Source organism: Dreissena polymorpha, chromosome 11 (genome assembly GCF_020536995.1).
Source record: "Dreissena polymorpha isolate Duluth1 chromosome 11, UMN_Dpol_1.0, whole genome shotgun sequence".
In the NCBI taxonomy this organism is placed as follows: domain Eukaryota; kingdom Metazoa; phylum Mollusca; class Bivalvia; order Myida; family Dreissenidae; genus Dreissena; species Dreissena polymorpha.
In genome coordinates, this window is record NC_068365.1 from 43,889,813 (window position 1) to 43,902,101 (window position 12,289).

At 34.1% G+C, this 12,289-nt stretch overlaps 1 protein-coding gene across 1 annotated transcript in view; it reads left to right on the forward strand.

The window, feature by feature from the left end:
* LOC127850025 (ATP synthase subunit b, mitochondrial-like) overlaps window positions 1–12,289 on the forward strand; it is a 51,019-nt gene continuing 38,730 nt past the window's right edge. Inside the window, exon 1 of the mRNA XM_052382765.1 lies at window positions 1–138. Within this exon, the coding sequence (XP_052238725.1) occupies window positions 111–138 (28 nt within the window). The 5' untranslated portion in view covers window positions 1–110. The remainder of the gene's footprint in view (window positions 139–12,289) is intronic.

Genomic DNA, 12,289 nt, shown 5'->3' on the forward strand with positions numbered 1-12,289 from the left:
ATTTATTAGTGTAGTTTAACCCATATTGTAGTCGTAAAAACGCTTTGCGGTAGCATATCCGGGTTCCGGCCGAAAATACTGACCTTGCCGGTTGGAATAATTTGTCGAAAATGCTTTCGACGCTTGCTTCAAAGACAAGTATGTATAGAACGCAATTTCATAAACATTCTTTAGTCAATTGAAACTCATCCATTTAAGCTCTCACTCATTGTTTTTGCCGTGACACTCAAATAAACACTTTTCGAAATGGTGGGTGGAGAACGGTTTTAACTTTATACACAATGGTAACTAGCCACCTTTGACTAAAACGACGCGTTAAAGTGCCATTTCCATGGTTGAAAACTGTTAAAGAAGGTGGCTTGGCTCATTTGATATGTATAGGAATGCAATTCTGTTTATGGTAATTCAAGGTTACACTTCGTAGTTAGCTCACTTTAGCCTAATAGGCTACCGGTAGTCCAAATTTGTGACGCTCTTAAATATTAAGCTACTTTTTATATGGGGAATATTTGGAGCGTACAAAGGGTGAAAGACCAATTATGTGGTGGGAATTTTTTGTTCTTTGTCTATATTGTTGCGCAAGGATTTTGTGCGCAACATACAAGCCCCGATATAAGACACTTAATAACAACGGATTGCAATAATATTTACATACCTGTGTAGATAATTCATTTCTCGATAATGTTCCGTTAAAATTATGTAATGACACTTTGAATTTTGCACGCCTGAGCAATTTAAATCCAACCACTATTCAATTTTTCAATATCTCTCGATTCGCTCGCTGTGTAGATATAAATCGATAACACGACCTCGATGTAAAGCATCTGGTTTAAAGTGGAAGAATAAACAGCGTAAAATACAGTTTGCGTTCGTCTGTTGCGGTGCAGCGCGTTACATAGTAAACCGATGTTATACTTTTCTGGATTAATTTAGCATTGTTTTTTTTTCTAAATTGACAATTAAAAAGTTCTGAAATAAATTACATCTTTTATTTTTATACTGTACATAAATAATATTGATACAGATCGTACAGTATACCGTCCTTTGTAACGTAGAATGTAAGTACATAACACAACACAGACAGAGGTGCGAAAAAGACATGCATAAACACTTCCTGAAACTTAGAACAGTGAATAGAAACTGCACCATATCTGTTTTGAACATATGCTTATTAAATCGACAAAGTTTAGCATACTAGATCTAGTTACGTAAAAGTCGGTGTAAAAAGCTCATGTTAAATAAAATTACGCGTACACGTTACACCGTAATGCCTTCTTCTGATTGGTTCATATTTAAATCAGTTACATGACATGGCTACAGGTCAGTGATTGTTTTGCGATTTAAGCAGAAGTTTAACTGAAGAATTTATGCCTTTCTTACTTCGAATCGACGATATTTGATGTAAAAATGAACTTCTGAATTAAAACTGAATGAGTTGGTAATGTTATTTTGCAATTTTACGCAAATTGATGAAAATTTAAACTTTCTGGTTTCCACCACAAAAAAGGTCCTTCAACGATGAGACGTTCCAAAGAATTTAGCCCATATAAAAAGTATCTCTAAATTCTTTGCGCGTCTTATAAATGAGACTAAGGCTACCGGCAGCGCCCTCACACTACTTTGGGCGAAGGGGTCCACAGCCTTTAAAAGAGGGAATTTTTTGTAAATGGAATTTTATATCACTGGTTTCATCTTCCTGTATAATAAAATTTAAGCCTATTATATTCGATAGTAGTGTTCCCTTTCATACTAGTTGCAATAATACAACTTCCAGCTATATTGACCCTCCAGGTCGCTTGGAGTTGCAACTGGTAAGACGATTTACCATAGAAATTTTACTGCCTGGATTCCAGGTGCTGATTTATTGATAACATTAGCAACATAAACTATTTTCTGGCATAAATTGACACAAATAGATCGTCAATATATCTATAATGAGCAAATTAAGATAACTTACATGATATGGTGTGCTCGCAGAAGAAAGATTTTGATCAAAGTTTCAAACACATCAACCGTAAATGCAGATGTCGAACTTGTTTGCACATGGAACATTTTTTATTAGCCAAAAGAAAGTTTAAAGGAACCAGGGGTTTTTATCTGATTTTGGGGAAAGGGCCTGGCCTTTTTTGAGGGGAAAAAAATCGCGCAAAATGCTGGATTTTGGGGGAAAAAATCGAGCGAAACGCCGGATTTTGGGGAAAATAAGGAAAGTCTTAAATAATCAATTCAACATATTTTGCTGTTTTTAAAACAAAATTAAGGCAACAGATAATTTAATTATGCAATATGTTATATTTTCTACACTGGATCAGGTTAACTTATGTATTTAAAGTTAAAAAAAAAAAAAAAAAAAATTTTTTTTTTTTTTAGGGGAAAAAAAAAGAAGTCTGGGGGAAAATTTAAATCTGAGGGGAAAGGGCCGATTTTTGGCGGGTCCCAAAGAAGGAAAAAAAGCCCTGAAGGAACGCATGCGGTGTGTTTACAACAACATGCACCAATAAACTGTTTACCTATGCTTTTCTCCGAATATACAATTTATGTTTTTAAGAACGTTTATTTTCAAATATTAAATATTTGTTTTAAATGGACAGAAATTTTGTATACAATTTGTTCAAATTTTAATTAATACTTATGCAGTGCTCCAGATAACATGCGTAAAGGCGTAAAAACAAATTAAATTTCTTAAATAACGATTTAGATTTAAAATCTTTGCGTAAAGTTACGCATTGAAAAAATAAAACACGAATTTCGAAATTTTCGAACGTGCGTAAAACTTCCAGTAGCAAATTATATACTGTAAACATTTCATCCCGGTTCTGACTCCTTTAATTAGGCGCTCAATTAAAACTACAACTTTAAGTCAACGTCACTCAAGCGTTTGCTGTGAGGAAGAGCCACACCTAAGAACGGTCGAAAGGCCAAATGGTCTCGATTCCGTTCTTCTAGTTTTGCAGGCGAGTCATTACTGTTTATTGTACCTTTTTGATTACGCTTATCGTAATTGTATTATACAAGTAATATACTGTATACCTATTCAAAATGTCATTAAAATTAAATGTTAAATATAGTTTTTGATACAGTGTATGACTTTAACGGCAACCAAAAGGCCATTATGACCTAAGCCGAGTGTCAGTGACTGTTTACATCAAAAATCAAAATAGCCGGAGAAGGAAAGCCTGGCTTTTCCAAGACTATAAACCAAAATGTTGAATTGTTGATGTATCAAAAACAATGAATAAAAAATTATTTGGTAATATATTGTTAAAAATTAATTTTATAAATAGGGGGTAAAATAAGAATTATTTTTGAAAATAGGGAGTAAATAAGAATTTGACAAAATTTTTATCTGGAGCTCTGTACTTGTGTTAATTTTATATGAAAAGCAGTCAGACAACAGACTTTTGGAAGAAACAAAAGGAACGACGACCCATAGATCAGCCGTAAGGGAATTATAATACAACAACATCTACAGCAGCAACATGTTGCAATATATTGTCAGTTCAAAAACCCGTATTGCAATATATTGCTAACTTGTACCAAAATTATAACTTGCCAATTACCCGATAATCCCGTATATTCCAGTTTTAAAGCAAATTCTGGTATAAATTTACTATAAATGTGCTCAAGAATAACAAGAAACACAAACATTCGCAAATTTTCTTAAGTATCAAATACATTTTGGCATTCGTTACTATTTAAAAATGTGATGAAATGACGTCCAACCGGGGCGTTTTTTTCCACTAAACACGCGTAATTTACCTAACATTATGTTCCCGTTTTTTTACAACACAAAATACACCCATACTTTCCATGCGAGGTTCTACATGTCTGTATAATTTTCATGCGCTTTTTATTGAGACAAATTAAGGATAAAGCACTTTTTATTTGACGCTAAAAAATTTTATTGTCGCATGAGCATTAAAATTTGGAAGCGTATTTCCGAAATTCGGATTACAAATTAAATAATGCTCAATTCATAATCGAACGAAACATTTACAGCTGTGTGCAATTAATTCAACGATAATCTGTTCAAAAGCATCGAACGAATGCTCCGATGTAACAACGCTACTCCGTATAATACACTTTCAGAATGCTATTTTTACGGAAAAAAAATATATTTACACTGCTTTGTTTTGTTTACCTTGTTATCATTATTTCGAAGGCTTTTCTGGACGAAATGTGAATGAATTTTTGTAAAATTTTCGTACTGGTATGATGAAAATCGTATCGCAATACAATATGCGGATTAAGTATTGCGATATATACCGATATACCGGTATATTAATGCAGCACTACCATTTACGCAATAGAAAATAACAAAAGTGTAATGCATGGATTATAAGAATTATGATTTCCCCAGGCGATTTTAGCCCAGCGGGCTAAAATGCCTGCTCTTGAAATTCTCACAGGCGCTTGCTGTCTGCATTTGGCCAATGTTCAATCAAAACATGCATGCTCTTATCAGCGGTGTGTCCATAAGGGGCTTAGATAACACGTATGAACGATTTACGGGTAGTTCATGGGGATCAATTATGGTGTTTGTCCCCTGATAATGGTCGATAATGATCTATTATTACCGGTACATGTGGAGTAAGAGCAATTAAAGATATGCTCAAATTTTGTGTTCGTTTTATTTTAGTAAGTTTAAACCTTTTTGTTTTAGCTCGATTGCATCGAAAGCTGTAGGCTTAAATAAACGCTCTCGAGTCCGTTTCCTGGAACTTGAACCAGTACTTTGTGTCTTTTGGGATCAAAGGAACACTCCCAGTGGGTTCGAACCCGTGACCTCCCGATCGCTAGGTGGACAACCATTTCCCCTACGCCACAGCGATCTTCAGGTTTTTTTCTGCCTTCTTTGGGAAAAGGAGTCTGACCAAATTTGGAATTTTTTATCAACAAAATTGCCCATTTTGGGAATTTTTGTTTCGTGAAACGGCTGATTTTGGGGAAAAAAAATTGAATTAATCATGCTTAAATAAGTCTGTGGTTTAACAATTTTCTTTATATAAACACATTCAAAACAAACACTGCCCAAACACTGTTACAGCAACATTTTTCTCTGCTTTCTATTTTTAAAAGCATCACAAAGCTCCTCCAATGTTTTGTCACTCAGGTCTAGACCTTCAATGCAGGTAAGCATTAGTTTGACATAGTTTAGCAATGCCCTCAATCTATTAAATCTGCAGCTGAAATTCGGCGGCAGTCCCCCACCTGAAAAGTATACTTTTTCCCCCTTTTGTTATATCTCAATTCTTTTTCAATTAAATCTTTGCAAACATACTAAATTATGACAAATGCAATGAATATAGTGCAAACATGTACAAATGTAATAATGAGAGAGTAAGTAAAAAAATCCCCCAAAAAGGGAAACGCAGCGAAAATTCCCTCTCCAAAGGGCTGCGGACCCCTTCCCCCAAAGTAGTGTGAGGGAGCTGTTTGGTTTGAGTGAATGTGCTGCGTAATGGGGAGAACAGCAGGTTCATGGTGCTGAATCCTCGCTCTACTACAGCAGTGCTAGTTGGTATTATGCACATCAGCTGGACGAGTTGGAACATTCTGGGGAAGCATGCCTGCAGAGCCTCGTCACCAGCAAATGCTGCCAGAAGCTTCCCTGGTGTAGTGGCCTTTCCACTGAGTCTACACAAGACAATACATTTTGCTGCGTATCTTCCGAGCCTGTCTGTTCAGGGTTACTCGCGGCAGTAATTTGGGAAGATTCTGAGCGTTTCGAAAACATCGATGATATCGTTACACATCCTTTACCGTCTATTTTTCGTGGTTTTTTAATGTAATATTTACTATTGTGCGAAGCCATGATTGAAAATAAGCGTCTGCAGATATGGTTTAGAATGTGTATTGTGCGGCTCTATATACTCATATATAATGCGGAACAGTTCGAACGTCAACGCTGAGAGTAAATGCATCCAGCAAATAAACCAAAATATCTGTGTCACTAAAGGCTTTATAACGTCACGAATGAAGGGAAGTCACTCTTTCGATATAAATTATGTTTACTTTTTACGATTTTGAAAAATTTTATTTTTTGGAATTGGGAAAAATGCAATCAAAATTCGATTGGGAACGTGTCCGTTTGCTTTGGGAATGCCTCCGTTTCCCGGAGGCGCAGACAGTGCTGAAAACCCCCTGATCTTTTAAATATTTTAATTTATAACGACTATTGCAGAAAATAAAAAAGTATAAAGAACTTGCTTCAAAAATAAACCGTAACTGATGTGTGTTGCGGTTGTGTGTAATTTAAGTTATCAATACAATTAATTGGAATCAAACGTCTTATTTGATTACTCCCGACCATTTAAAGAAACATTCCTACTCAAAATCAAAAAAACATTTCATACAATTGTTCGTAAAATAAACTTTACCAATTAAAAATCAGTGTTCCTTATGGCAATTGCCGAAATTTCAACGCCAGATGTGGACTGGTAAAAAAGATGTTTGTAGATACAAAATTTTCGTTATTATTATCGTTTTGCATGTTTATTCATACGACACATATCTATTCATACGACACATGGACACTAAAATGGTATTCGTGTGTCGAATGAATAGATATATTCGCGGGAATTAATTGTGGCCACAAATAAATAAACACGAGTATTTTGTATCTACAAAAATCTTTGTAATCATACCACATCTAGCGTTGAAATTTTGGAATATTGCTATAAGGAACACTGATTGTTAAGGTGTTAACTTTAATTTACGAAATACTTAACGAAATTTTCGTTGATTTTTAGCGTTATAGAGACTTTAAAATGTGTTCACATTATTTCTTAACGGCGACTATAACTTAACAGTACCAATAATTTATGTATTCAGAACCAATAGATATATAGTTTCTTTCATATTTACGAAATTGGCTATATAGCTCCAACACATTTTTCTTTAGTCTTTGTGCATGACAGAATACAATATAATAAACAACCAGTAGTTGGATTTTCCATTGGTCACAGAATGTTTTTCAATATCTTTTTGCTTTCTGTTTATTTTGGTTGTTATTTAATATTATAATATATGACTTGAATGAAATGAACTGAGGACAAATACATTAATATTAAAAGAAAGTGTGGATTTTGATTTATAACATTTAGAAAGTATATAAAGAATTCCACGCCTGCCGCAGTGCCTGACCAAATTCCTGGGGAAATGCCAGTATATCTATCTCTCTCTCTCTCTCTCTCTCTCTCTCTCTCTCTCTCTCTCTCTATATATATATATATATATATATATATATATATAGACATATATATATATATATATATATATACTGGCTAGTGTTTTTTTTATGGCAATTTCGGGGCCGATATTCGGCCCCATTCCCCTCAAAAAAGAGTATAATTTATTATATTTTTCCCCCATTTTGTAGAAAAAATCCCCTCCAAAAGTAAAAAAAAAATATATATATTTTTTTTAAATAACTGTCTTATGATAAATATACAGGGCTCAACATTAATGGTTTTCCTATTTCCCCCTGGCAAGTAAATGTTTGGTCTGGGCAAGTTATTTTATAATTTAGTTGTCCGTCCGGAAAAGTGCAAAAAAGAACAAAGAGCATTTAATTTAGACTTTAACTGCTGTAATCATTTTGTTAAATGTTCAAAAATAAAAAAGGTTTTGTGGTGTATCATTTTGGTTTATTAAACAATATGAGGTTAACAGTTGATGTGATATTTCATGTTTGGGCAAGTTGCTTTACCTTCAATGCAAGTAGATTTTGGAAGTACTGGTTGGTTTTTTGGTTAATGTTGAGCTCTGATATATCTCAAATTTATTTCATAAACAACTAATAAAGTATATAACTATTATTAATATGATTTTGAATTATTATAGAGTTATACTAAGTTAGTTTTTCTCAAATCAGTTCATTTAACTTGAATTGCATTTTTTTCCCAAAATGGCCAGGGAAAGGCCTGATGTATCTATATTGTGTCAATATTCGTTGATAAAAACATTCCAATTTAGTCCATTTTATTGATAAAAAATGCTCAAATTTTCCATTTTATCAATTTAAAAAATCCCAATCAGACTCAAAATGGCTAGAAACCCTAAGACATGAAGGCTGCACTGTCTGAAACTATAATGTTGAAAAAATCATTGATATATATTTAAGAAAAAGGACAAAGACATTCAGCTGTGAATATTACTTTCATGCATACATGTGTATTCATATAATAAATATCATTACGTATAAAAGAGTAAATTTTTATTTTCCCCTTTTCCTAAAAAACGACACGTTTTTCCCCTGTGGACGGGCCCCGTCACCATTCCCCTACAGGTGAAAAAACACTGCTGGCATTTCCCCAGAAATCTATATATAATATTTGCTTGTTATTCTTGTCTGATTATCATTACATTTTAATCAGTGACAATAATCGAATGAAAAATCTCTCCAAAACACCTATCACACCAACACATCCGCATTTTGCAAAGCACCTCAACAACACTGACAAAGATCACACTCACATACAGAACAATTTTTTAAAACGCAACCTTCCCTAACGCATAACACACTTTCACCCATCTCTTTAGTCAACAAGGTCTAATACAGACAGCCTCAAGCACTCAACACTCTTAAACGTCTTTCTCAGTCCACTGTCTCCCACTAACGAACGACCATACGGATAGACAACCAGTGCTTTCCACAAGATTTTTGTCAGGCGCACTGGGGCTGCAGATAGGGGTGGTTCGGGAGGGGTGTTCCCTTCCGACGTTGATTTTTTTTATATTTAACGTGTCAATTAACGTTCTGTGGTGCGTTTTAACTCAAAGAAAAACAGCGTCGAAAGACGTCATTTGGTGCGCTATGACTCTTAAAAAAATCCTCCTGTCATTTAAAAATATATGTACTTCTTTATATTGTTTAATTGTTTTAAAACTTTCCTGTATTGACAGTAAAATCCTGACTCGAACGATTCTCCAATACATCCGTTTCAACCCGACTCTTACTGCATACTTACTACTATTCAAGATTCTATTTATTATCCAAAAATCCCGTTTATTCCGTTTTTATAAATCACTTTCTGGTAAATATTTACGATAAAAGCTCTCAATTATTTCTTTTGAACAAACCTTGCCATTTTTCTATAATATCAAATTAATTTTAAGTGACTATTTATAGATTTGATAAAATATTGCCTCTGAACATGCGTCAATCCTCTGACATGTTGTGCGATTGTTCATGCGTTGTACATGCTGCATAATTTTCGCGCTCTTTTTAATTGAGAAAAAGATTCGACACAAAAATAAACTTGCACTACTAATTTGAAGCAAGAATATTTTAACGTTGCGGTAACATTTTACATTCGGAAGTGTGTTTCGGATTAAATACACGTTAACGTCGACTTACAGGAAAGGGTTTCGGATAACATATTTAATTATTCCCATTTGAGATTTTAATAAATATTAACAGTTGCGTTATGAATTAAAGATAATTTGTTTAAACACTTTAGTCGAATAAATGTTTTGACGGAATTATGCATAAAATTCACCAGGATTACGGCTGGTTGCCATCATCAGTCTTCTAAGGACAAAAAATTTACTAGTGTGCGTAATTAATTCAACGAAAATTTGTTAACGCATTACGTGTCGAATAAATGCCAGAAAAACGTTATAAATGGACATGATGAAATATACATGTACTGGAATTAAATTGTTATCGCATAATTGTAACCGGGAGTTATTTGCACAACTTACTCGCTATAAGTAATTATTACTCTCAGTTAATTTCTTGTATTAATTACAAGAGTCATAGGTAACACTTGTTTACAGTAAAAAGGTGTGATGATGATGCCCGAAACCGTCTTTAATGTACTTTTTTATCACGTAATTGGTACAAATTCTTGCTAATCAAGCTGCGAGTAACTTTTACATCGTGCCCGACGTCAATAAAAAATAATGGTCGATAGTTAACCCCGCCCTCATAAGCATTCGCATAACCGATTGGACGATGAACATCACAGTTTGATGACGGAAAGTTACCTGCAGTGTTTTTTTTCGGCTTAAGCTGTATTAAGACAGCTTTTCACCTTAGCCTGACCTTTGTTAGCGTCCAATAGAATTCAAATAAAACTTGAATACACTTCATTGACTGCATTGGCTGATTTGAGAATACGACCAGAACATTGGAAACATGTCCGCGTCTTTGTAACACTGTTTTACTGCGTGTTCAGCATGAAACAATTTTATATCTAATGAAAAGGCTTAATAGATAGAACAGTTTTACACTCAATCTCGACATCAATACAGTTTGTGCGTCCACCTTTTATTTTCAGAAGATTTTCAGCGCGAGAACGTTTGCACTTAAGGCTATTTTCTCATATTTAGTACTAACTTCCATATTCCTGTCAACATGTTAACATGTTAAAGTATAGAGAGCAGTGGAAGCGAAGACTCACTTTAATGCATTGCATTTCAACTCGCAAGGTATATCGGGTCAATTTGCGGCCACTGTGTGTGAATGTCAGAGTTTACATACAGGTCATCGCTGCGTCTCTACCCTATGTGCTGATCGGAGTTCGCAGCCAGGAAAATAATCGTTACATAATAAAGACGCTATAGCGTGAACTAGGTGAACTGGAATTTTCTTTAGACCAGACAGATGTTAAATGAAGATATCCAGCGATATCATATGGTATGTCAATAATAGATTCTTAATGTGTTTTACAACAATACCATGATAAATATTATTTTTAATTAATTTAACAAGAATTATGCCATCATATTGACTAATGAATTAAGCATGAGCGCAATGATTCTCGATACTGTTAAAAAGCGAATCAAATAGCAACGCCAGACAAACCACTAAAACAGGTTTGTTCGAAGAACGCACGTATAAATATTTAAAATATATACAGATACTTCGTGTGTGGCCGGTTGACTCATATGTTTTAATTTCACTTCCATTCTTCTTTTGGTTTTCTGTTTTGTATCTATACGTTTATGACCAGCAATATGTAATAATGTAAAATAAGCCGCGAAAACTCCGCGTATCATCCCGTACTGCGTTTGCTGCAGCTAAGAACTGCACAGAAAAAGACATTAGCTATCTTTGATCTCAGTCATTGAAGTCTTTACCTTTCATTAACTGCAACCACAATCAACGCCGTATATCTTTTTTAAAGATATTTCTTGTTTCACCTATAGGGGAATGGTGGCGGGACCCGTCCAAAGGGGAAAAACGCGTCGTTTTTTAGGAAAAGGGGAAAATTAAGAAGTCATTATTTTATATGTAATGATATTTATTATATGAATACACATGTATGTATAAATGAAACATTCACAGCTGAATGTCTCTGTTCTTTTTCTTAAATATATATCAATGATTTGTTCAACATTAGTTTCATTCAGTTCAGCCATCATGCACAGTATCAGTTTTCCAAGCCAATTGGAGTCTAATTGGGATTTTTTTAATCAATAAAATGGCAAATGTGAGCATTTTTTATCAATAAAATGGGCCAAATTGGAATGTTTTTATCAACAAATTTTTACACAATATAGATACATCAGGCCTTTTCTTGGCCATTTTGGAAAAAAATTAAATTCATGAAGTCCACTGATTTGGGAAAACCTAATTTAATATAACTCTTTATAATAATAAAAAATCATATTAATTATAGATATATACCTTGTTAGTTGTTTATAACATGAATTTGAGATATATCTATCATGAGGCAGTTGTTTCAAAAAAAAAAAAAAAAAATTTTTTTTTTTTTTTTTTTTACTTTTGGAGGGGACTTTTTCAAAAAAATTGGGGAAAAAAAACAAACTATTTTTGGAGGGGAATGGGGCCAAATATCGGCCCCGAAATTGCCATAAAAAAACACTGACCAGATAAATCCTTGTCTGCATTTAAATGACTGTGTAATGTGGCTAAGAATAATCTATACGCGCGTCATGCTATTCTCTTATCAGTGGATTATCCATTACCCCATGTGGTGTTTATGGCGATTACTTGTGAAAGTAGGTACCGAGTGCTCTTTTAAAACAGGGAATATTGATACACTGATAGAGAAGCCTTTGATTTTTTTTTACAATCTCCACTTTCTTTCACTGAAAAACACACGGGTCGGAAAATTTCAAGCGCCCCGTGGACTCTGATTTCGAAATTGTGGGGGCGCTTAAATGGCCTGGGGAAAACCCTGTAGACAACTGCAAGGGATGGGGTCTATATTCTTTTATTTTAATATGTATTTCAATATTTACACACATTATCAAAGCTTTACAATATGTACACTAGGAGACCTACATCTATACACTTTTATTATGCTCCCCTTCG